Source organism: Chiloscyllium plagiosum, chromosome 1 (genome assembly GCF_004010195.1).
Source record: "Chiloscyllium plagiosum isolate BGI_BamShark_2017 chromosome 1, ASM401019v2, whole genome shotgun sequence".
In the NCBI taxonomy this organism is placed as follows: Eukaryota; Metazoa; Chordata; class Chondrichthyes; order Orectolobiformes; family Hemiscylliidae; genus Chiloscyllium; species Chiloscyllium plagiosum.
In genome coordinates this window covers 90,680,111-90,706,050 of record NC_057710.1, presented here as the reverse complement: position 1 = coordinate 90,706,050, position 25,940 = coordinate 90,680,111, and the positions used below count along the sequence as shown (strand labels likewise).

At 38.3% G+C, this 25,940-nt stretch overlaps 1 protein-coding gene across 5 annotated transcripts in view; it reads left to right on the top strand.

Moving 5' to 3' along the window:
* The window catches only part of LOC122550611 (phospholipid-transporting ATPase VD-like), a 223,966-nt gene that overhangs the window by 109,163 nt on the left and 88,863 nt on the right, over window positions 1-25,940 (top strand). For 4 of the 5 annotated variants that reach the window (XM_043691638.1, XM_043691647.1, XM_043691617.1 and 1 more), the window contains 2 exons: window positions 19,909-20,113; window positions 24,878-24,963. In XM_043691638.1, the coding sequence (XP_043547573.1) occupies window positions 19,909-20,113; window positions 24,878-24,963 (291 nt within the window). Of the gene's footprint in view, window positions 1-19,908; window positions 20,114-24,877; window positions 24,964-25,940 lie in introns of those variants that run through there. The other variant, XM_043691654.1, reaches the window with a different exon arrangement.

Sequence of the window (25,940 nt, the reverse complement as noted above, 5' to 3'; positions counted from 1 at the left end):
GGGAAACTATTGGACAAAATTTATCTCAACTTGGAGAGGCAAGGTTTGTTCTACCTTCTTGGTCACCTCTTCAAAAAGAACTCTTATCAAATTTGTGAGACACGATTTCCCATGCACAAAGTCATTCTAATTATTCCTAATTCATTCCAAATGCATGTAGATACTGTCTCTCAGAATCCCTTCCAATATCTTACCCTCCACTAATGTTAGACTCACCCTGTGTAGTTCCCTGGCTTTTCCTTGCAGCTTTTCTTCAATAATGACACAACATTAGCCACCCTCCAGTTTTCTGTGGCTGCCGATAATGCAGATGTACCTGCTGGGATCCCTAGTTCTTCCCCAGCTTCCCACAGTGTCCTAAAATACACTTCATTAGGACACAGGGATCTATTTACCTTTTACTTGTTTTATGACCTCTAGCACTTCCTGTTCTGTAATATGGACTCTTAACAAGACATCCCTAGCTTTCATGTCTTTCTCCACAGTAAATACTGATGTGAAATATTTATTTAGATCACACTCACCTCTGCATAGTCCGCCTCGCTAATTTTTAGGGTGCCCTATTCTCTCCCTAGTTATGTTTTTGCCCTTAATATACTTGTAGAATATCTTTGGATTCTCCTTTACCCTATCCACCAAATCTATCTTTCTGCTCCTAATTTTCCTCCCACATTCCCTTTATTCTTCAAAGGATTCACTTAATTCCAGTTGGCTATGCATGACATATGCTTCCTCCTTTTCTTGACCAGAATAGTCACCCAGTGTTTCCTACTCCTGACAGTCTTGCCCTTCTCACCGGCGGGAACTGTTATTATCTTGCTTTTGAAAGCCTTCTATTTGCCAGATGTTCCTTTACCTGTGAGCAGCCACCCCCGAAGAACTTGAGGGCAAACTTTCACATTAAGAATGTGATGCAACATTAACACACTGTCATTTTTCCAGCAAGATTTGGCCAATTAGCTCATGCAGTGTACCTATATCCACAAATTATTGTGTTAATTGTCTCTGAGGAGTTGTTGGAATGTTCCAACTGGTGAAATGAAATATCAGTTTACTGTATGCCCTGTCTCTATTGCAGCAATGTTTGTAGTAACAAAGAAATTAAGGTATTAAGCATCATGAGTGATTACAATTCCTAAAGAAATAGCATGTGTACAACCAGGTGTTTTACAGGTGGGTGGTGCAGGAAGCAAGTTGAGCCAAATGCAAGTGTATGGTTAGCAAGTGAAGCACAAGCTTGGTAACTCTGAGGATTGTCGTTCACCAAACAAAGTTTTCCAAGCCATGGGTTTGACCATTCGGAGACTAGGGCAGCAAGATTTAAATGGCTGAGGATATTTAGATGGAAAAATATGATTCTGAAGAAGATTGTATGAATGCAGATGAAGAATGAAATATGAAGGAGAGCTCTAAGAGGATTGTGACTTCTAATTTATTGACTGGAGAGAGCACAAAAACCATAAACCAAAAATATTTGGGAAATGGGATCAAGACAACAAAGTATACGGTGTGGTCCTTTATTCCCAAGAATCTCTTTGAACAGCTGCATCGACTGGCCAACGTATATTTTATCTTCATTGCCGTGCTCAACTTTGTGCCTGTCGTCAATGCTTTTCAGCCAGTGATCAGTCTTATCCCTGTTATAATTGTCCTTCTCCCAAATGCTATCAAAGATGTCTGGGAGGATCACAGGCGTTTCATCTCAGATCAAAGAATTAATCAGAATTTATGTCTTGTCTACAACAGGTAAAAAATAATTTTCAAGTGCTGTGATAATTCTTTGAACTTCAGGGTGCAAATAGCAAGAGGTTTTAGTGGTCAATGTCTAGGCAGATGATCAGAGGGTACTGGAATTTTATTCATCAGGAAATAAATGACTTTAGAAGTTGCTGAATCACAAATATAAAAAAATCAACTTGTGTTAAATTTTAATCACTCCTTAAGCAAGCTGGTGCTGTTTCAAAACTAGAGAAGACATTTACAGGTAAATTATTTTCTATATATGTAGAAGAATAAAAGGTGTAAATTGTTTTGCAATATACCTATAACCTCAGCATTTGTCTACTGATAAAATCTCAAAATTATGTTAAAATAAGTTAAATAGGGACCTAGTATCACTGCACTGTAATCCAGAGACCCTGGATAAAGTTCTAAGTTTGTGGGTTTGAATCCTAACATAGCAGGTGAAAGTTGAATTCAGTAGAAGTCTAGAATTAATGAGAAGCACATAACAATTATTGGTTGTCAGAAACAAATTCGTCTGATGGCACAGTCGCTCAGTGGTTGCCTCACGGCATTAGAGACTCAGGTTCGATTCTAGCCTTTGGTATCGGCGAGGGTTTCCTCTGGGTGCTCCTGTTTCCTCCCACAGTTCAAAGATGTGCAGGTTAGGTGGTTTGGCTATACTGAATTGCCCTATGCTATCCAGAGTTGTGCAGGCTAGGTGGTTCAACTATGGTAAATGCGGGGTTACAGGGATAGGTTTGGGGAGTGGTGGTCTTGAGGGTGATGCAAACTCAATGGGCAGAATTGCCCCTATCTGCACTGTAGGAATTCTATACTAATATCCTTTTAGAGAGGGAGTGTTAGCATCCTTACCTGGTGTGGCCTACATGTGACGTCAGACCCACAGCAATGTGATTGACTTTTAATTATGCCTGAAATGGATTATAATCTATTCAAGGGAAGCTAGAGTTGGGCAACCACATTACATTCAGGAGTTTAAAGATTTGACTGTAGAGATATCTTCAGTTCCTAATTGGGTATCTAATTCCTTCCTTCTAATAGGTATGTTTCTAAAGCAGCAGCGTAGCAAAATCTGTGGAAGAAATATAATAAAAAAAAATACAAATTGTAGAAACATATACCACTATCATGAAGAGAGAGAGAGACATTAAGCAGTTGGACCAAGCATAAGAAGTTTAAGCGGGAGTAGGTAATTCAGATTCTTGAGTGTGCTCAGCCCCTTAATATGATCTTGGCTGATCTCATCTCAGCCTCAACTCCACTTTCCTGCCCACTCCCTATAAACTTTTAACCTATTGCTAATTAAAATTCTGTCTATTTCGTCAAATTTATTCAGTGTCTCAGTGTCCACCATACTGTAGTGAATTCCACAGATTTGTGATCATTGAGCGAAATAATTCCTCCTCACCTCTGTTTTAAATCTATTACCCCATAGTCTAAAACTCGATTTCGGTTGCCTCTCAATGGGAAACATTCACTCTACATATATTTTGTCAATCGTCTTTAATATTTTATATACCTCAAGACTGTCTCTGTGGAGCATGTTCTCCCCTTGTCTGCATGGGTTTCCTCCGGATGCCCCAGTTTCCTTCTACATCCCAAACAATTACAGATTAGGTGGAATAACCATGCAAAATTGTTCTATAATGTCCAGGGATGTGCAGGCTAGGCGGATCAGCCATGGCAAATGCAGGGTTGTAGGGATGAAGGGTGCGTCGGGGGGAGGGGAGGAGCAATTCTGGGTGGGATGCTCTTGGAAGGGATAGTGGACCTGATGGGCCGAATTACTTGCTTCCACACCGTAGGGATTCTATGTAGCATCAGCAGAGATAGAAAAATGCAGGGTTAAAATTTGAGATCACTGATGTCCTGAAAAGTGGTCAATCTGAAAATTTAACTCCCTTTTTTTCCTCTGTGAATGATAAGTATTGATTTTCCCATAATGTTCCTTGTATATAACAAAATTGTAAACAAAGAATGACAAATGCTGGAAATCAAAAATAAAAGCAGAAATTGCTGGAAAAATAAGCAGGTCCAGCAGCACGTGTGGAGAGAAAGCAGACTTAACAGTTCAGGTCAGAGACCCTCCTTCAGAATTGATTGTAGCTAAGAAATGTAGCATATGCTAGTAAATATATAAATAAAATTTTGTTCATCTTCTACTCGTGCATCATTCAAATTATTTCTTTCTCCTTCTCCCTATACCTTTACTTTGAGCATCTGACATTTGTTCACAATCCTTTTAATTAGGACTGCAAATGACCACTGCAATCCATCTCATCCCAAAGTTCAACAAATCAACATCATTCCATGTCTCAATCACTGCTTTTGTCAGTCCTTACATCTGTATCCTCTACATTCCGTTGTCCTCAATTTTTTCTATGCTATGCACATTACCTCTGTTTCCATGTCCTTTGCTTCTCTTATGGTACTTACTTACACACACACTGTATTTATCTACATTTTGTTTCCATTTATCTCTGTTCATAATGCATACATGTTTCTTTCAGATTTCACATTCTTTATTCTGTGTATCTCAAATCAATGGTATGTTCAATGCTTGTGACTTGGAATCAGGTATGTGACTTGTCCTCTAGCAATAATTTTGGAGATGGAGCACAGGAGAAGAGATTCAGAATTATCTTGCTGCATTTGCATAAAGAAGTGAAAGTGGAGCTTGAGTAGAGTTGGATGGCTGGGGTCAGTCAGAAAGAGGTCCTAAGGAGGCCTGTGATTTCATTATTTGATACTGTAGTAATTGCTTGAATTATTAAACCACCTCATGATGAAATTAAAACCTATCCAGTAACTGATGTTATCCATTTCAGCCACACTGTTTCAGTGCTGCTTTCACAAAAATACATTTGGCTATGAAGCAAATCCTTTCCTAGGCAACAGCTAACCTACTAACAATCTATCTGTTTGAATGCACTTGATTAATTAGGTGATTTTTGTGAAATGCATTGATATTTAAATGATGGGTAATTTGACACTTAAAGTATGGATTGTAATGATACAGCTGCAATCAGTGGATCAAGTGACATGGTTTTACTGTGCATTTTTTTTTAGTGAGACCCCTTCTATAAAAATTCAGCATATGCATGCTTGTATTTTCTTTTAAGAATAGCACATGTTATTTATGAGTATAGAAAAGCAAAGATATGCATTTATGTATTACCTTTCATGAGTATAGTTCTTCATAAAGTGCTTTCCAAACCAGAAAGTACTGTTTGAAGTGAGGTTCCTATAGCATTGTCCAGAAATACAATAACTAAATTATACACAACAAGCTCTCGGAAACAAATAAAAATGTAATGACTGGATACCATATTTTTGTGATGTTGACTGTGAAATAAATACTGGGTGCGACATGGGATATAGTCTCTGTCCTTCAAAATCTTTTACATTTGCTTGAGAAGGCAGATGAGACGATGTGTGATCCTGAAGGTTTGATCAGTTTTTAGGCATTGATGGTATAAATGCAGAGAGAAAACAGCAACAATCTTAAACTTTTAGAACATCTCAAGACATTTCACAAAAGTGTTGTCAAATATATTTGGCCATTCTACCAGAAATAATTGACAAATTGGGAGAAATGACCAAAAGCTTTATAAACTAAGTAGATTTGAAGGAGACTGTTAAGAGAAAAATGAAAGGTAAGAAAGGAGGGAGGGAATGAAGGAAATCTCTGAACAAGACAATTAAAAGCCCCAGCTGCCAATGGTGAAGCAATTAAAATTATGGTCACATGTGAAGCCAGAACTTGAGAAGTGCAGATTATCTTGGAAGGTAGTGGGCCTAAAAGAAACTGCAAAGTTCGGAGGGACAAAGACACAGTGAAGAGTTTTTGAAATGAGAATAAAGTTGTGCTATTTAGATATAAGGAGAATCCAAAAAGATTCTGTAAGTACATTAAGAGCAAAAGAGTAACTAGGGAGAGAATAGGGCCTCTTAAAGATCATCTTGGCCAACTACATGTGGAACCACAGGAGATGGGTGAGATACTAAATGAATATTTGGAGTCTGTATTTACTGTGGAGAAGGACTTCGAAGTTAGGGTTCTTAGGAAGTAAAAGTAAATACTGATTACTTGAAAGAGTTCATATTACAGAAAACGAGATACTGGAGGTCTTAAAATGCAAAAAGGTAGATAAATCCCCAGGACCTGATCACTTATTTCCCAGAACTTTGTGGGAAACTAGTGAAGAGATTGCTCAGCCCCATGCTGGGATACTTGTATCATCGTTAGCTACAGGTGAGATGCCAGAAGACTGGAGATTGGCTGATATGGAGCCATTATTTAAGAAAGACTAAAGAAAATCTGTAGATGGATGGGCCTTACGCAGGCGATAAGTTGTTGGAGAAGTTTCTGAGGAACAGGATTTCCATGCATTTGGAAAGGCAAGGCTGATCAGAGGTAGTCAACATGGCTCGGTGCATTAGAAATCATGACTCACTAACTTGATTCAATTTTTTGAAGAGGTGACAAAAGAGATAGACTTCCGCAAAGCGTTCATCAAGGCTCCACATGATAGACTGGTTAGCAAGATTAGATCACGTGATCCAGGGGTAGCTAGCTAATTGGATACAATATTAGCTTGAAGGTAGGAGACAGAGGGTGGTGGTAGAGGGTTGTTTTTGGACTGGAAGCTTTTGACCAGCGGTGTGTTACACTGATTCTCATGGCATTCCAACCGGAACTCTATCAACAAACACGTTGAGTTAGACCCCATTTACCATCCCCTAAGAAAAGGAACAAGAAATGACTTCACCACAGGAAATAACATCACCAACCCAAAGAAGCCCAAACATATAAGTAGAAAGCAGGAATTTTCCGTATTGCTTCGCCTGAAGCCCACTGAAGATGTTACCTAGTAGGGTAACAAAGCGTCTGGAAACGAACCTTGCAGCTCAGCAAGCAAATCTACATCCAAAACCTCAACCTGAGCTACAAATTTTCTCAAAACCAGCAATAGAAATGAAAGTTGTATTGTTGATTTAGTTCTTTTGTGAAAGAACCCGATGCATTATCTGGAATCGAGAGTGCGGTGCTGGAAAAGCACAGCAGGTCAGGCAGCATTTGAGGAGCAGGAGAAGCGACGTTTCGGGCAAAGGCCCTTCATCAGGAATCATTACCTGGAATAGCTATCTTACTAAGAAAAATGTAGTTACTTAACTATTCACTTATCAGCTTTGGGCTTGGGGTATGGAATATCGTGGAGAAATGTTCTGAAAAAGGGTGTTGTATTTATTTGTCATAGGTTCATTATTAATATTGTGTATTTGCAATTTCTGATTGAAGCTGTCACTGAGTGTTACTGGCAATAGGAGCGATACGTGTGCCATCTCCTTTTAATTGTGTGTCTTTTCAGATTTTTATTCCCTGAGCAGTTCTGTATTTGGAAGCAATACAGGCATTGAATTGTTTCAGTTGCTGTCAGCTTCTTAAAGTAACTTTGAGATTGAGTCACAGCAATATAGGACAACATGGGACTAATTTCTCGCGTGGAATATCTCAAAACAGAAATGTGGTTGAAAGTTACCAGACAGAATGGCCAAGACAAAGCTTTAATTTTTTGAAACAAATTTTGTGAATGAAGAGAAACATTTCAATTTAGTTTTTGTTCTTATTTCTGTATAATTTTAAAAAATCTTGCTCAATCATTTGCTATAACACCTTACATAGATTTACTGCCATGGTTACCTACATTACAATACAGGTAGTTGTTATTCACATGTAATCTAATAGCTGTGAAGTGCTTTACGGGATTCAGAGGACATGTAAATGCTAATTTAAAACAAATTTCAGTGCACCATTTCCAGTTGACTTTAGTGGTTAAAAGAAATTGTAGTGTCTGCCTGAATGCTTTCACTCCTATTTCCTTAGTACACTAAATTCAGTTTTAATTCACACGTAAACTGACTTTTATAATATGCGTGAGTAAAAGATATTGATTAAAATCTAACTGGTAGGTGAAAATGTGAAGGGTGAGGCTCCAATCAGATCAGTCATTATCTCGTTGAATCGTGGATAATCTAGAGGGACTGAATGGCCTACTCCTAATTAATATGTTTGTATTTCTGTATTGAACTTGTATCAAACCCTTAAGTCACAACAATTCCTGTAAGATTTTAAACTGTATATATTTCACTTCTCTCCTGAAGATAGTCTTTGTGGTACAAACCAACAGCCATTAGACACTGTCTAGTCCCACGACCAAATGTATTCTTTTGAAATACGTAATAGACAATCTATAATATGTTGAATTTATTGGCCCAGATCATTTGACCCTGATCAGACAAAAAAATGCACACTGACCTTGGTGGAGATCCAGGGTTAGAGGGTTGGGAGTATGAGTGGTTGGAGTAGCATCTGGGTGAGAAATGCTGTGCTAGGTGCCTGAGGGACTGGAGTATCATATGGGTTGTGCAGTGCCAAGTCAATGAAGGGGAGCAGGTGAATGGGGTGGTGGGTAACTGGGTGACTGCCTAGAGTAGATAAATGGGTGAGTACTTAGAATAATTGTATGGGCTGGTGGTTCAGCGCAAGTTGGGTTATGAAGATGTTGGGTCCAGAACTTAGCAGTTCATGCGTTTTTGGTTCAGTGTGGGGTTGGTGAGCATTAGGTCCAGTCCAGAGCTGGAGTGGGAAGGTGGAATTGTGTTTAGGTTGAGGTTTGTCGTCTGTGGAGTGTGTTATTGAGAGTTGTTTGGAACACGTTTCTGATTAGCCACGATTTACAGTAGGTTTCAATTTCTTCTGACTAATTACAGAACATCTTCAATCATCCGACTGAGATGGGTGGGGAGTATTTTGTTCAGATAACGTTTTTACGGGACCTTGAGATCTTGCTCTGATAATCTGAAATTCGGATAATTGATATTTAGGTAACTGAGGAGGTTCTGTATTCAGATACATGAGTCCAAACACTTTATTTCCTCCTCAAACTCCAAATTGGAGACTTTTTCAGAAGAATATAGATGCCAGGCAGATTTCATGGGAAGTTTCAACTTCCTAAACAATTACTATGTAGTCGGTGCATTGATATTTTTGAATATTCCCAGTGCAGTTTCCCAGATATGTTTGGTCTTGTTCTATCTGGAGATGTGAAAATCTTGGCCGTGGAATAGGCAGACCTTTCACTGGATTTTGCTGGTTAAACTATAAGTTTCTCAATGATTATCAACTTCCACTGATACCTATTCAAATTGGACCCAACCTCTGGTGACCATGAAAATATGGAAGTTGTAGCTGAATTTGCAACACCTAAGGTGTGAGAATACAGAATCTTGTAACCTGACCTGTAATTTAAATATATTCAATGGTGTAAAATTCATGTGCTTAACTCATAAGTATAGAAAAAGCTCTCCAAAAACAACTTGTAGCTTAGCCATTTCAATCTTAAATACCCTCTTAATAATTCTTAATTATTGACAAACATTTCTGCCACAAAAATGAATTTTGTGGTCTCAATCAGCTTTTACATATTGTTGGAGCTTTGAAAGCAATGATTAATTTTTTTCTGGTTTTGTTATCTCACAATTCAGTCTTCCTTTCTGACTGTTATATCTCAATTCACTCTTTCTTTATTTCATTCTCTGTATCTTATAGGACATTGAATTCACTGTTCTAATTCTTTCTTCCTAATTCAAACTGAACTGTTTATTAACAATTCTTCAAACTGATGTGGATAAGGAGAAATCCAGTTGCTCGTCCAGTTCACACAGGTCTCAAGTGCTATGTTGAAGGTGCACAACTTATTTGATGTTTGGATGACAGCATCTTGTCACTCAAAATCCCACAGAAACTGCACTCAAAGCTAACTTTAGCCACTTGTATGCACTTACATTATTTATTGCTCCTGTAGATTGAGTAGTGTTGGGTCTTTTTTCATTGTCAAGTAGACCACATCATTAGTTTATTTTATAATATGACTAAATCATCCTCTGATCTTTGCAAATTACCCTTGGGCAAAGATCTAGAGGATAGTGTGGAAAAATGTGAAATTGTCCATTTTATCAGGAGGAATCAAGATTAAATGTTATCTCAAGGGTAACATTTTGCAGAGTTTTAAAATGTAGAAGGATCTGGGTGTTCTAGCCCATGATTTGCAAAATGTTAGTATACAGGTCATTGTAAGGAGAAATATGAACGACGAGTCTTGAGTTCTGTGTTCAGTAGTACAAGTGACGTTATTCAGAAACTAAAACAGAAATTGTTGGAAAAGCTCAGCAGGTTTGGCAATGTCTGTGGAGAGAAGTCAGAGTTAATGTTTCGGGTCAAGTGACCCCCCCTCCTCAGAACTCTCTTTGTTGTAGTCAAGATAACTGTGGGAGTCTGTGGGTTTATAATGAATATTGGTGGTCAGCCTATCTACAGAAATGGAAACAAAAATGTCGAGGCAGAGAGGATTCGGAGATGGACCAGGTGAATAAAAACTGAAAGAACTGCGGATGCAGTTATTCAGTAGCAGAAACCGAAATTGCTGGAAAAGTTCAGTAGGCCTGGTAGCATCTTTAGAGAGAAATCAGAATTAATGTTTCAGTTTGAGTGAACTCCTCAGTACAGGGATGAGGCTGGGGTGGACATTGGAAATGAAATTTGTAGCCTTTTTTTGACCCTGGGCCTTTACTCAAAGTTCTTTTACCATAACATGCAAGAGGTGTAAAACCATTCTGAATCTGCCTTTCACATGGGACACAATTGTTATCGTAATTATAGCTCAGATCGGAGAAGAGGTCAGTAACAGTCTGGGTTCCTCAACTGAATACAACATTTTTATACCTTTCGCGTTACAATAATTATATGCAACATTAATGCTGTTAGCCACATCCCCCTATTCTATACATCTAATCCTGTAAACACACAATCAATGATGGACAACTCTGGGTCCTTCCATAACCCTATGATATTTACTACATACCGCCATCATCTGTCTTTGGGACCTTACAATTCATCTAACAGTAATACTCTTTCCCAGACATTTGCTAGCTGTATCAGATTAATTGTCAATAACCTACATACTTGTTTATCACTAAGAACTCTTCCAAATTCTATAAGGCAATTTATATTCCCTACTAACATTATACAGAAGATTAGAAAAGATATTAGTTTTTACCAATTATTATGAAATTTGTAATCTCTTTTCCAATATGAAGTTATGTAGTTATAGTTCTTTAACAAAGCTAACAAATTGGAGGCAGCTTCTCTTTCACTTAACCCTGGGAAATCAAACAAACAGTCTGCCTGACTTGCAGTTGCAGTTACAACCCCCACTACTCTCAAGTTGTAAGTGAGTTTTAAACCAGAGTTTAGTTCTTAAATGAATCTTTTACTGTTTCTATTCTAAACACTTTCCATCACTGATTTTCTTGAGAAAGTGTCTATTCAAATTCTACTGATTAGGGTGAAATACGAACACTTGACGACTTTACCAAGTCATCAAATGAAAGTTGTTTAGATTCCACAAGTAACTAGGGAGCATAACCACATCTTCACTCTGTACTTTGTAATTTGTCTCTGTCATTCTTCCCTTGATGTCTGTATTTAAGAATTTGTTCAAATTATCTACATCTACGCTTCAGCTTCAATTGTTTATCTCTCCCCAGTCCTGAGATCTCTTTTTTACAACCTTCCTTTGCCCTCTCTTGTGCTAGTGGTCTTTTAGAGGCCATGTTTACACCATTTATTGCTTTACCTTCCCTAATGATGCAATAGGCCACTTTTACTACCTACAAACAATTGCTCAAGGAATTCAACTAACCCTTTCACACTAATTTGTTGTTTGCATTTCTAATTTACAACCACCTAAAAAGTTCAGAATACTGTAGAAACAGACTTTTTCTTCTGCTTTTTTTAAACTAAGTAACAAACATGGGACTGTGGCTAAACTAGGCCTTTCTAAAATGCGTATATGTGTAGAACTGTCTGTTTACAGAAACCCAAGTAAATTCCCTAATGTTTCTTCTTACCAGGACCCTTTTATAACCCCGACGGGACCTTTCATTATCTTATTCTGTAATTCTGTATGGAGACCACAAGTCTGCCTATGAGTAACTGCTATACGTAGCTGCCAATCCCTTTTGGCCATCTTGAATCAGGTAAAAAGCCCCATCTTGTCAACTTTAATCATCGGCTACTACAACATAGGTGCAGAAAATAATTAGGAAAACTAATTGATTGATATTATTTATTGCAAGGGAAATTGAATATACAAATAGAAACATCGTAATTGAGTGTGGCAGGGCATTGGTAGATCACTTCTGGACTTCTCTGCACAGTATTAGTTTCTTTAGTTAAGGAAGGATGTAAAAACATAGGAAACTGTTCAGAGAAGATGTACAAAACTAAAACCTGGAATGAGAGTTACCTTTGAAGGAAGGCTTGGCAGGCTTTTGACCATAGGAATATAGAATAGTGACAGATGACTTGTTTGAAACATATAAGATCCAGAGCAATCTTGACAGAGTGGGTATGGAAGGTATGTTCCAGGCCCACAGCAATGTCGCTAATGCTTAACAGCTAAGTGGATGAGCAAGCCGCTCAGTAAAAGCAATTGGGAATGATCAGTAAATGGCCCAGCCAGTGACGTCCAAATCCATGAATGAATAAAATGAAGCAAAATATTATCAGTAGTGGATGGAAATTTGGAATTATCAGATCAGCCATGATTTTATTGAATGGTGGAACAGGCTCATGGGAGTTACTCTGAATTTTATGTATAAAATGTGTGCGTTCTTCTGTTGAAGTGTCAAGATTATGAATTAAATATTAATAAATTGCATATTTCGCAACATGAAATTCATCCTATTAATTAACTTTTGTGACTTCAAATGCATTAATTAAAGTTTCTAATCGATTTCAATATTTCTAAAGAGCCTGGATTTTGACTTGCTATTTTTGCCTAGGACTGATTCCATGTGCTGAAAATGGTTCACTAACTTTGTGGGTACCAGTTTCCTTAGTACTTTCAAATCAGTTGCTCCGATTCTTTCCCGAGATACTTTTTGCTCAATAGCTTTTGTTCAAGTAATATTAAAAGCACGAGTGTGCTTTTCCGTAGCTTAAAATAAGAAGTAAATATGTTTTAAAGAGCCTGTGTAAGGGGAGAAATGCTTGTACTAAATACATGTTGGTGTTCTATGTACTTACAAAATTAAGCTGACCAAATTGTGAAGAAAAAGGAGTTGAAGATCTTTTTCATGATAATCCCTTTGAAGAATGTCAAGATTTGAAACCAGTGAATTGTCCCCACCTAATTTTGTTGTCTGTTAGAAATGTTTAACACTAGTTGATGACATATCCAATTCCAAAGTTTAAATTTCTGATTTGGAAGGGAAAAGGTAAAGAAAACATAATTTGTTTCCTCAATATAACTTAATATTTTCAAAAGCAGAATCTTTTAACTAAGTAGAAGAAATCTTAGTGGGGATGTGGAGAGTAGAGGAGTTGAGGTCATGATCACATCAGCCAGGATCTTATTTAATGGCAAAGCAGGATAGAGTGGGCTGATTGGCATACTCCTACTTCTATTTCATATGTTCACATATAGACTATAAAGAGAGTTGGAGAAAGTGAGGACTGCAGATGCTGGAGATCAGAGTTGAAGAGTGTGGTGCTGGAATACCACACAGTCGGGCAGCTTCCAAGGAACAGGAGAGTCGATATTTCGGGCATAAGTCTTTCATCAGGAATGAGGCTTGTGGGCCAAGGGGGCTGAGAAATAAATGGGAGAGGGGTGGGCCTGTGCAGAAGGTAGTTGGGAATGTGATAGTTAGAAAGGTGGGGGTGAAAGTGATATGTTGTAGAGGAGAGTGGAACAGATAGGTGGGAAGGAAGATGGACAGGTAGGACAGTTCAAGAGGGCGGTGCTAAGTTGGGAAGTTGGGACTGGGATAAGGTGGGAGGAGGGAAAATGAAGAAACTGGTGAAATCCACATTGATACCCTGTGGTTGAAGTGTCCCAAGATGGGAGATGAGGTGTTCTTCCTCCAGGTGTCTGGAATTAGGGTTTGGCGATGGAGGAGGCCCAGGACCTGCATGACCATGGTGGATTGGGAGGGGAGTGAAAGTGTTAGCTACATGGCAGTGGGGTTATTTGGTGCAGGTGTCCCAGAGATGTTCTCTGAAACAGACACTTCAACCACACAGGATCAATGTGGATTTCACCAGTTTCCTCATTTTCTCTACCACCCTGACAGGCAAAGAGTTATAGATTCCCAATACACTGAGTGAAAAACATTTTCCTCACATCTCATCTAAACCTCCTTGCTCAAAAATCCGTTCCTGTCTATTTCTGTTTATGTGTTTATTACATTTACAGAGCTTGACAATGGTCAAATGGTGTAGCATTTCAGATATTTTGTATCCTGCCCTAGGACCAATACTCTGGTAATTTCATTTCTTTAAGCCCATGACCCATTCTTCCCAAAAAATATCTACGTGCAATCTAACCAAGTGTTGTTATTGTCAAGTAGCTTGAACTTAAATTCATATTAAAACGTTATACATGAATTGTCAAATATGGAATCTGTTGAGACTTGCAGCATAAAATTTGGTGAATTAATTTCTATCCCCTGAGTGTTCTCCTGCTAACACTTGGCCCATATATTCTCAGGAATCAGGCCTTAGCAGTGCTTCCTTTCCCATTTGACTAGAAAGACACTGCTGTAGAAAATGCTCTGAACACACTCTAGTAACATTTCCCTGGCTTGGTTTCCACTACTACTACTACTACCACTATCATCACGATCTATATTCAGATAAAGTCCATCACTATAAACTACTCTCTGTTTTGAAACTTCCTGTAATTTCCTTGCAAGTTTGATTCTCTATGTCCTTCCCCACTAATTGTGGCCTCTAGATTACACTAAGCAATATAATTGCATTTGTTTTGTTCCTTAGCTTTCGCCAAATTCTCTGGGACATCCTCTTCCTCTTGCTTCCAAATTTTCCCTGAATCAATACAAGCACCCCTGTTTTGTTTTCCATTTTGTTTTATCTTTCTTGATCATATTTTATGCAGGAGTGTTTAATTCCTAATCCTGTCCTTCCTTTAGTCAGGTCTCTGTTATAGTGACAACATATATTTAATAGCAATCTGTGCCTAAAACTCACCAATTTTATTTATGATGCACTGTATTCACATACATATGCATGGTGATCCTAATTTAGATTTTATTATTTTGTCCCTTACTCACCTAGTAACACTACCTCTGCTCTAGTGTCATCTATCTCTTCCAGTATTTTGTGCATTTTGGTATACCCATCTGATATCATCTCTTGCTTCCCAAACCCCTGCCAGTTCCCAAGAGCATTAACAAACTGCCCGACAAGGAGCTCAGTCGAATTTATTCAGGTAGAAACTGTTCAGCCTGCACAGGACCCATCTTCCCCAGTGCTGGTCCTGATATCCCAAGAACCTAAAGACCTTCGTACATCTCTCCCTTTCCATATATTTGTCATATGGCCCTGTTTCTATACTTGCATTTGACACTGTAAATAATCTTGAGATTGCAACTTAGCTTCTTAAATTGACTGCAGAACAAGATCCCTTTTTTTCTGCGTATGTTGTTAGTTTTAATGTAGACCACAACTGCTGCTGCCCTTTTTCTGCAGAGTGCTCCTTAGCTGCTCATCAACATCACTTGGTACTGGAGCAAGGTACCAACACACCATCCTAGATTCATGTCTGTGGCAGAAATAGCTATCTGTTCTCTTAACAATCAAGTCAGCTATCATTTTGCTCTTCAATCTTCCTAGTATCCCCCCCTCCCGTGTAGCTGAGCCACCCATGGTTCCATGGATTTAGCTGTGGCATTGCTCCCTAAATGAACCATAACCCTCATCAGTATTCAGGTCTGAAGAGGTCACTGGACCCAAAACTATAACTCTGCTTTCTCTCCACAAATGCTGCCAGACCTGTTGAGTTTTTCCAGCAATTTTTGCTTTTGTTTCTGATTTCCAGCATCTGCGGTTCTTTGTTTTTTTTTGTTCAGAAATGAATACCAGTTGGAAAGTTGAATACACACTGGGGACCCTGTACGACCTTACCTATCTCTTCCTTTTTGACTGCCTCATTCCCTCTCTGCCTGATGCTGTTAAACTTTGGTTGACCACAATCTATAAATGTGATTTCAAGTTAGCTGAGTATTCCTTCATTGACATGTTTAAACCTGTTCTCCCTTAGCAGCTTGTCCCCTCCGATCAAATCTCTTGCTGCTTTTTTTTCACATACCAACCCCAAATTCCAGTAGCCCTTCTGTCCCAATTCCCCCACCCCCCCCATCCAGTTGGCCTCTCTCCTCTACTCATTCACTATTTTCCTACAGGTTTTCTCCTTCAAATATTTATCTGATTCCCATTTTAAAAATTCTATTGAATTTGAACACTCGCACAGACCCTCTCTCATACACAAGCTCTCTCTCATAGGCTCACACATACACCCCCCACACACTCACCCACCAACGCACCCTCTCACTGACTTATAGCCCTTTACACTCACACTCACGTGCGCGCACACTCACGCGCACAACACCAGGTTATTGTCCAACAGGTTTATTTGGAGGCAGTAGCTTTTGAAGTGCTGCTGCATCATCAGGTGGTTGTCCACTAGCTTTCGAAGCACTGCTTCTTCAGGTGGTTTATAGTCAAGGTTGCTGTTCTGGGTTTGATAGCAAATTGTTTATTGTACCATTTTGTGTATATAATTAAATTTTCATGCATCTTTTCGTATGCAATCCCTTGAAGAAATGCATTTATATTTTATGGGTGAAATGTAAGTGCAACCTGTGGGATGCCTTGCCTTACTATCTTTAAATCTATTTATTGTAGTTGGTATCACTAATAGATATCTTGACTGTAAACATAGTGCACTATGCAATGGAGAAGATTTACAATTTGTTGTGAAAGAGATGTGTAGCAAAAAATGCAAAGATATGGACATTTTATAGATATCAGAAATGAAGACCAGAATCTTTATGATCACCAAGTAAATGAGCAGATTGGCAACTTCTTGTAGTTTTAAAATAATATTTACAGCTTCATCACAACCCTGCCAATCTTTGTCAGCAACCTATTTCCTTTGATCTCTACTTTTAATTGACGAGAAACATGGAAAAATTGTCTTCCTTTACTCCGGTAAAAATCTCTGCTTCTGTTTTAAGTTTAGGATTCAGTTTAGTTCTATACACCATAAGGTAGGATGAATATTCACAGAACATTACTCTGATCTAAACTGGAGTGTTATGCCTTGTTCTGGGTGTCATACTTTTGGAAGGATATAAAGTGTGATGTACATTTGTGTTATGTTGTTATTATTTGGGAATTTCAATTTGAAAATGGAAGGAAAATAGAATTCAGTTTCCCATTCTGTGAAGGCCACTAAATGCTAAATGACCCAATAAACTGCCTGGGAAGTTATTTGTTGAAATGTTTACAAAGTTGAATATTTATGACATCAGGGAGGACTGCCTGGGGCCACAACCACATTTCTATTGAGAAGAATAGTTTCATACCAGCAGAAGAGCAGTTTAGTTCATGGCAGTTCAGATAATCATAATTGTCATGAAGGCAAGGCTGTCAGCACTGGAAGGTCGGGTAAGAAGTTGTCAAGTTGAGATTGGATGTTTACTTCATTGGGATTGAGTTATTGTGAAGAGCATTACTGGGAAAAATCAAGTGGAACCTTACTTTTCAGTACTTTTCTGTACAGATATTTCTGAATTTCCTTATATAACTTGTTTACACAAAAGAAAAAAAGGAAGTTATGTTCTTTCGTTAAAAGAACTTTGGCGACCTAGTGTGAATATGTTCTGTGACCTGAAACCATAGTCATCAAATTATAAAATAAAATTTATGATCTTTCAAATCAGGTTTCATCTGGAGGTCTGACTTATCCAAGGTTACAGCTGGGATCATATCAGGAAGTGTTAGAAAGATTGGGAAAGTATTTATGAAAATGATTCTAATGATGAAGCGACTTCAGCAAAGCGAATCTCGGCCAGTCCTCCCTGGAGGCAAAATAGTTGAAGGGAGATTTCATAAAAATGTTCAAAATCGTGAAAGCTACAAACAGTAGATAAAGAGGAACTGTTCCCCTTGGCTTATAGATCAAGAACCAGAGGACACTATTGTAAAGTGTAAGGCAAAAGAATCAACAGGGACGTGAGGAAAACCCTTATCACATGGTTGGGATTTGGAGTACACTGCCCAGAAGTGTAGTGGACACATTCATTTGTGGCATTCAAAAGAAAATTGGAAATTGATAATTCTAAGACTATACAGAAAGTAGATGAGTGGGATTTGCTGAGTTGCACTTCAAACAATTCACACAGGCACTACGGGCCTTATTATTGTCTCCAGTGCCCTCACTATTCTGTCACAGAAAGGAGGCTATTTGAACTCATCACGTCAGCTATTCTGTAAATAAACATCATGACTCTGTGCCATTGTTCTGCCTTTTCCCTATAACCTTGCACATTGTTTCTGTTTTAATTAATCATCCACTGCTCTCTTAAATGCTTGAACTGAACATACAACCTCTGTACTTGCAAATAGTACATTCCAGACCTGAACTGCCACAAATCCTACTCTTCTGCTTTCTCCCTGTCCTCCAAATGTTTTGATTTTCAATTTCCAATTTTCTTTTGAAAGCCACAACACTTTTTTCTCATGTTTGCTTCTTTTACAAATCACTTTAAATACGTGCTGTCTTGTTTATGATCTTTCACCCGCAGGAACAAGTTCTCCTTATCTACCCAATCCAATCTCCTTTTGGAAAGCTTTTATCAGATCTCCTCTTAGCCTTATTCAGTTCATGGAGATGAATACCAACCTCTCCAGTCTATTAGATTAGATTACATTACAGTGTGGAAACAGGCCCTTCGGCCCAACAAGTCCACACCGACCCACCGAAGCGCAACCCACCCATACCCCTACATTTACCCCTTACTTAACACTATGGGCAATTTAGCATGTCCAATTCACCTGACCTGCACATCTTTAGACTGTGGGAGGAAACCGGAGCACCCGGAGGAAACCCACGCAGACACGGGGAGAACGTGCAAACTCCACACAGTCAGTCGCCTGAGATGGGAATTGAACCCGGGTCTCTGGCGCTGTGAGGCAGCAGTGCTAACCACTGTGCCACCGTGCCGCCCACGTGCTCTCCAGTCTATTCTCATACCTGAAGTTTCTCATCTCTGAAACTATTCTTCTAAAACTTTTCTGCAAAGAAGAATGATCACTAATTGCCAATTTTTTCTCTCCGAAGAGTGATTTACTTTTTTGTTTGAAGTGGTATGATGTAGAACCTGTGTTCCTAGGGGTGCAGGTACATAATTCTACGAAGTTTACGTCACACGTGGAAAGGAATGATTAAAACGGCATATGGCACGCTTGCCTTTATTGCTTAGTCCTTTGAGTATAGGAGTTGGGAATTCATGTTGAGGTTGTATAGGACATTGGTGAGGCCTGTTCTGAATGCTGTGTCCAGTTCTGATCACCCTGTTATAGGAAGGATAATATTAAGCTGGAGAGGGTTCAGAAGAGATTTACCAGGATGTTCCCTGGTATGGAAGGTTTGAGTTATAACTAATGGCAGAATACGCTGGGACCTCTTTCGCTGAAGTGTAGGAGGTTGAGAGGTGATCTGTAAGAAGTTTTTGAAATAATGAGGGGTATAGATAGAGTTGATGGGAGTTGTCTTTTCCATAGGATGGGGAATTTCAAGACTAGGGGGCACATTTTTAAGGTGAGAGGAGAGTGATTTTAAAAAAGACATGAGGTGCATTTTTCTTTTAACACGGAAGGTGAATAGTGTGTTGAATGAATTTCCTGAGGAAGTGGGGATGTGGGTACGATTGCACTATTTAAAAGACATTGGGATTAGTACATGAATGGGAAAGGTTTGGTGGAATATGGATCAGGAGCAGGCAGGTGGGACTAGTTTAGTTTAGGATCATGTTTGGCTTGAACTGGTTGGACCGAAGGTTCTGTTTCCATGCTGTATGTTTCTATCACTCTTATGAATCGCTTTCTGGTGCTGTTAAAACATGACTCATACTGACACATGTAGCATACCTTAAGTGAAATTTGTAATTGCAATTCAGATCTCTGCAGACCTCCTTTGTTGATGAGGTGTTGATGTTATTTCATTCTAGACACAAAAAAATGTATCTTGCGAAATGGTGGAAGGAAGTTCACGTTGGGGATTTCATCCGATTATCTTGCAACGAAATCATCCCTGCAGATATGGTGTTGCTGTATTCTACTGATGTTGATGGGATCTGCCACATTGAAACATCCAATTTGGATGGAGAAACCAACCTGAAGCAGAGACAGGTTGTTAAGGGATTTACAAAGCTGGTGAGATATGTCTTTTGGTGGTAAAGGTCAGCAATAAACAAACTACAGCTATTTTGGTAATTCCTACTACATACACTGCTAATTCTGTACTCTTTAATCACAATAACCAAATAGTTTTGCTTACCAATAAATACTTAGTATTGGGAAAAAGCACATGATTATGAATTAAGTCACTAAAGATCTGAAGTAGGTAAGTTACCCTTAACCAATCAAGATTCTAAAAATATCACCTTATTAATTGCAGGTCTAGTTATAAGGATTAAGTCCATAATTCTCCTTTCCAGAAGAGAATTGCATCCACAGAAGGCACAGATCACACTTTGCCTCCAATGTATACGAACATATATACTTCTGTCTTAAAAATATTTAATGACACTGCTTCCTCAGACTTTTGAAGCACAGAATTCAAAAGCTGCAAAACCCTCAAAGAAAAAGGATTCACATTTTAGTGCAAAAAGGCACCCCTAATTACAAAACCGCTTTCCCTGGTTCTGACATCACCACAAGCGGGAACATGCTTTCCAAATGTGTCTCGTCAAAACCATTCTTGATCCGAAACATCAGTCAGGTCACCCCTTAGCTTCTAAACTCCAATGGGAACAAGCCCAACTTATCCAACCTATCCTCAAAAGACAAGTTACTCATTCCATTGATCAATCTTTTAAGCTTCATCTAAAACGTGTCTCCAATCCATATAGTGTGTGTATACACACACACACTATCTTAAGTAAGGAGATCAAGGCCATAGTATTCAAGTCATGGTGTCAACAGTATAGCTTTTCTAACTGAAGTATAATATTTCTATTTTTATGTCAACTCCTTTTGTAATAAATGATTGCATCCCATTGGCATTCCTGATTATATGCTGTACCTGCATACTATGTCTTTGTAACACATGCATAGAAGCACCTAAATTCCACTGCACCTCAGCATTTTATAGCCATTCCTGATTTAAGCAATGCTCTGCTATTTTTTAGTTTTCCTGGAAAAGTTATCAACTTCAATTTTCAAAATTTATACTACTTTAACCATGTGTTTGTACACCCACTCAATTCGTCCTTACATGTCTACAACCTCCTCCTGTTGCCTTCACAGCAAGGTTTCCTATTCTTCATCTTGTCTCCCGCAGATTTAGCCACCACACTTCAATCCCCTGATAACTATTTGATCTATATTATACAAGTTGAGGCCTAGCAGAAATTTGTGTAGGACTCAGTCATCATTTGCTGCCATTCAAATGTAGTCCCATTTATGTGTACACTTCATTTTCAGCTAGCTAACCAGCCTTTGTCCATGCTAATCTGTTATATGTTACACCATAAGTTTTTATTTTCTGGCATAGCCTTTTATGTGATGCCTTATCATATGCCTTCTGGAATTCCAAGTGCAATATGACTTCAGGCTTCCTATTGTCCACAATGTATGTTACACCTTCAAAGGACTCCAATAAATTGGTTAACATAAAATTATTGAGTTATACAGCATGGAAACAGACCTTTGGGTAAATTTTGTCCACATCAACCAGATATCCTAAACTGATCTAGTCCCATTTGCCAGCATTTGGCCCATATCCATTTTAACCCTTCCGATTCATGTACCCACTCAGACCCCTTTTAAATGTTATACCTGCCTCCACCACATTCTCTAGCAGCTTGTTCTATACACGCGTGATCCTCTACGTGAAAAGGTTGCCCCTCAGGTGCCTTTGAAATCTTTCCCTCTCACCTTAAATCTATGCTCTCTAGTTTTGGACTCCAACACCCTGGGAAAAAGACCTTGATTATTCACAGTGTATAGATGTGCCAGTCAGGATGAATGGCCATGCTAAATTGCCCTGTAGTGTCCAAAAATGTGCAGGGTAGGTGGATTAGTTACAGTAAATGTGGGGTTATGGGGATAGGGTGTGGAGAGCTGCGTCTGGATGGGATGCTCTTCAGAGGATCGGTGCAGACTTATTGGGCTGAAAGACCTATTTCCACAATTTAAAATCTACAATTCTATGAAGTGCCTTCTTATCGACATAAAAGCAAAATATTGCTCATGCTAGAAATATGAAAAACACACAAAATGCTGGAGAAACTCATCAAATCTGGCATCATCTGTCAAGAAAGAAAATGTTAACATTTCAAGTCAGATTAAACACTTCTTCAAAATCCTTTCAACTTAATCGGACTCAAAATGTCAATTCCATTTCTCCCGCCACAGATGCTGCCAGAACTGTTTCTGCGTGTGCCTCCCTATCAATTCTTTATGCCCCACAATCTTATACAGCTCTGTCAGGTCACTTCTGAACCTTTGGGGAACGAGGGAAACTACTCCAGAAGATCCAATCTAGTAGCTCAGATCCTCCGGCCCATGCAGTAAGAATCTACTTATTCCAACTATTCTTAAACATTCCCTCAAGTATCCACCATTGAGTCACTATCAATCTATCCGCTAACTTAGTACACCTATTTACTTCAGCTCCAGCAGCCTTCATGCCCACACAGTTTTCCTTATTTTAAAATTCTAATGTTTGGTTCAATCTTCTACCTCTCAAACTGGATGTTGATATTTGCTGCTGCCTAGGGATGTCTTTACCCTGAGTTCATTCATTAATTCTGTCACATTATACAATACCAAATTAATATAACCTACTGTTGGGTCGCTTCCAGGATGTGAAGCTCTGAGAAACTAACTCAAAAGTATTCTATGAACTTTTTGTCTAGCCTTCTCCTACCAGTTTGATTTTCCCAGTTTAAATGATTAAAAGTCATTCTGTTTATTGCCATACCTTTTATCAGAAGCACCCATATTTCTTTGGAAACATTGTAGAACATTGCATTTACTGTGTGGGGACTCGTGGACTGTTCTGACTACCTTATGTATTCAAGTAATAGTCGATCTCGTGTACAAGTCGACCTCTTAATTTTGGCCAAGAAGGTCTGGAAGTTTCAATGTATCTCCTGTAAAAGTCGACCCGAGTTCCCCACAGATAACAGGTTAACATTTATGAGTCAGTGTGCCGGTCAAGAATTACTGTAATTTGCTGGGTTTTTTCTCCATTTGTTTGGAGGTCAGTTGAGCTTCTGCTAATGATATTTTATGAACTTTGACAGCCATGAATTTCAGCCACTCAAAAGTAGTATCCCATAAATTTAATGTTTTAAAAATAGTCAAAAAATTTGACGATTACACGAGTATATATGGGCAGATAGAAACTTTTTCCCCTACTATTCCTCATCTTCACCCAAACTGATTATATTTACTGATGTCCTGAATATTCAGAGTGTAATTATTGAGATGCTGCAGCCACATCTTTATAATGGATATCAGATCATATTTATGTTCCTTAATGTGCACTATCAGTTTGTTTGCTTTGTTATGAAAGCTGCATGCATTCAAATTTAGAGCCTTTAGGTTGTTTTTCTTATAATTTTTGAAATACCCAGTCTTCATTGGTGTGTTCCTAGATTTTTCTTTCTCTCTCTCTGTCCCTCCCTACCATTTTTTGGTTGTCATTTCCCATATTATTATTTGCCTCTCAACTTGCCTGTATCCTTTGGTATACCATATCTTTCAACATTTGCTCCCTTGCCTCCACTATTTATTTTAAAATTTCCCTTTTGCACAACTTTGCTAAGGTATCTACAACTGACCATATCGTTACAATTTTTAACTTCCAAGTCATCTTCCTTCTTTTGACTATGGACATTGTGAATGTATGCTGTAAAGAGCAGCATTGCATCATCAGGCTTTGGAGTAGGCCAATTTAGCCCTTCGAGCTTGCTTTGTCATTCCATAAGAGCAGTACTGCTCTGGTTGTGGTCTCAACTCCACTTTCCAGTAGACTCTCTTGTCTGTTAAAGATCTATATATCTCAGTGTTACTAAATTTATGTTAGTAAATGCAACTAGAGTCTTCTCTGGTTTCTGGGACAGAGAATTCCACTGACTAACAATATTTTGAGAGAAAAGAGTTATCTTTATCTTCATCTTCATCTCCATCTTAAATAGCTAGGCCTCATATTTTTAAATTGTGACTCCCAGTTTTAGTATCTTATACAAGAGGAAACATCCTTTCAGACTCGACATTATCGTCCCTTCAGAATCTCATTTTCTCAACTTCAACATGAAAGGCTTTCTTCATAAGGTAAGTACTCACAACCTAAACAAGTGAAACCTTAAGTGAACTGCTTCTAATGTAGCTTTGTCAGTTCTTAATTAGGAGACCATGCCCCAGATGTGGTCTTAACAAGGCCCTGTACATCGGCAGTAAAATTTCCCAATTCTTGTATTCTATTTTCCTTGTAATAAACACCAACATTCCATTTAACTTCCTAATCACTTGCTAAACCTGCAAACCAACCACTTAGTTCACCCTGTATCTCTGAGTTCTGAAGTCTGTCTTCATTTGAATAGTAAATGTTCTTCCTGTCAAAGTGGGCAGCCTTATATTTTCCATGTGATATTCCAGCTGCCAAATTTTTGTCCATTTGTTTTTTCTGTCTATAACTTTCTGCAGACTCTCTGTCCTCTTGACAGCTTACTTGCCTGAATATTGAAAAATCAGTAACTTTAACTCCTGTTCATACATACCCACGAGCCATCCATTATTTAAGAAACTTCTACTGTAATTCCTATATATGTTTCTCTGACTATTTCTTGTTGCCTAGGTAGAAAGTCATAGCAAGAGCAGAGGTGTTCTAATGTCCTACAGATGACATTTGAGAATTATATAAATAAAATGAATTGACTTGTCCTTACATAATTGCTTTTTATACAGGGGTCTGAAGCTGATCCTGAGCAGTTCACCAGCAGAATAGAATGTGAAAGTCCGAACAATGATCTAAACAAGTTTAAAGGTTATATGTAAGTGCTGTGTGTTTCCCAACTAACTAAGAAAGATTTGAAAATTTGAAAATGAAGACTTTCAGAATTGGATCAAAATAGAATGTTGCATAATTTTGATGTCTTACTTGACTGGACTTCAAACTTAACGTCACCGACTGTCACCCATAAATTATTACCATTTACCCTCTTTCTTCACTTTCAATACACTAAATTTGACATTCATGCCCATGTCACTTTGAATCTCAGCTTTTCAAATATTAATTGTGGCATCCTGAACTGCATCCTGTACAAGTAACAATTCATGTGATAATGCTGCAATCGATGTTTTGGCAATGTTTTCACTGACAATATTCTCTTTCCACATCTTTATTGGTTTCCTATTTCTTAATATTTTGACTTTAAAATCTTTATGCTTGCCAATAATATTTCTTCACTGTTTTGCTGCTTCACTGCTCTACCTGTTCTCAAATCTTTGTTCTCCATGTTAGGGTCTGTCACTGGTGTTAAAAGCTGGCATTATGAAATTCTCTGCCTTGCTAGAATCCTCTAACCTTTCAAAAGCTGACTTAAAATCTATTTTTGTCATTTCACTGCCATTTCCCCACGCTCCTCCAAAACTCTCCTCACACTTGTGAAGTTTCTTGGAATGTTTGCTTTCTAATGGCTTCATAAAATGCAAGTATTTGTCCTGACTTCATAACTGTTCTTATTTTTCCTCCAACACCACAATGTTTATCCTTAATAAATTGTTTAGAAAAGGTTTCACTCATGGAAAATATTTATGAGCGATACATTCATTGGGGAAGATCAGGATGTCTAACTTCAAAAAGTTGATTTTAAGTTCAGAATTTACTCTAATTGTTGTGTCACATTAATCTAATTTCTAAAATTTTCTAAATTTCTAGGCAGTATTATTGAAGAGGCAAGCAATGAGTAATTAATTCAGTCTCTTTATACAAGATAGCAGTCTTGTTTAATGGTACAAATTTGTATAT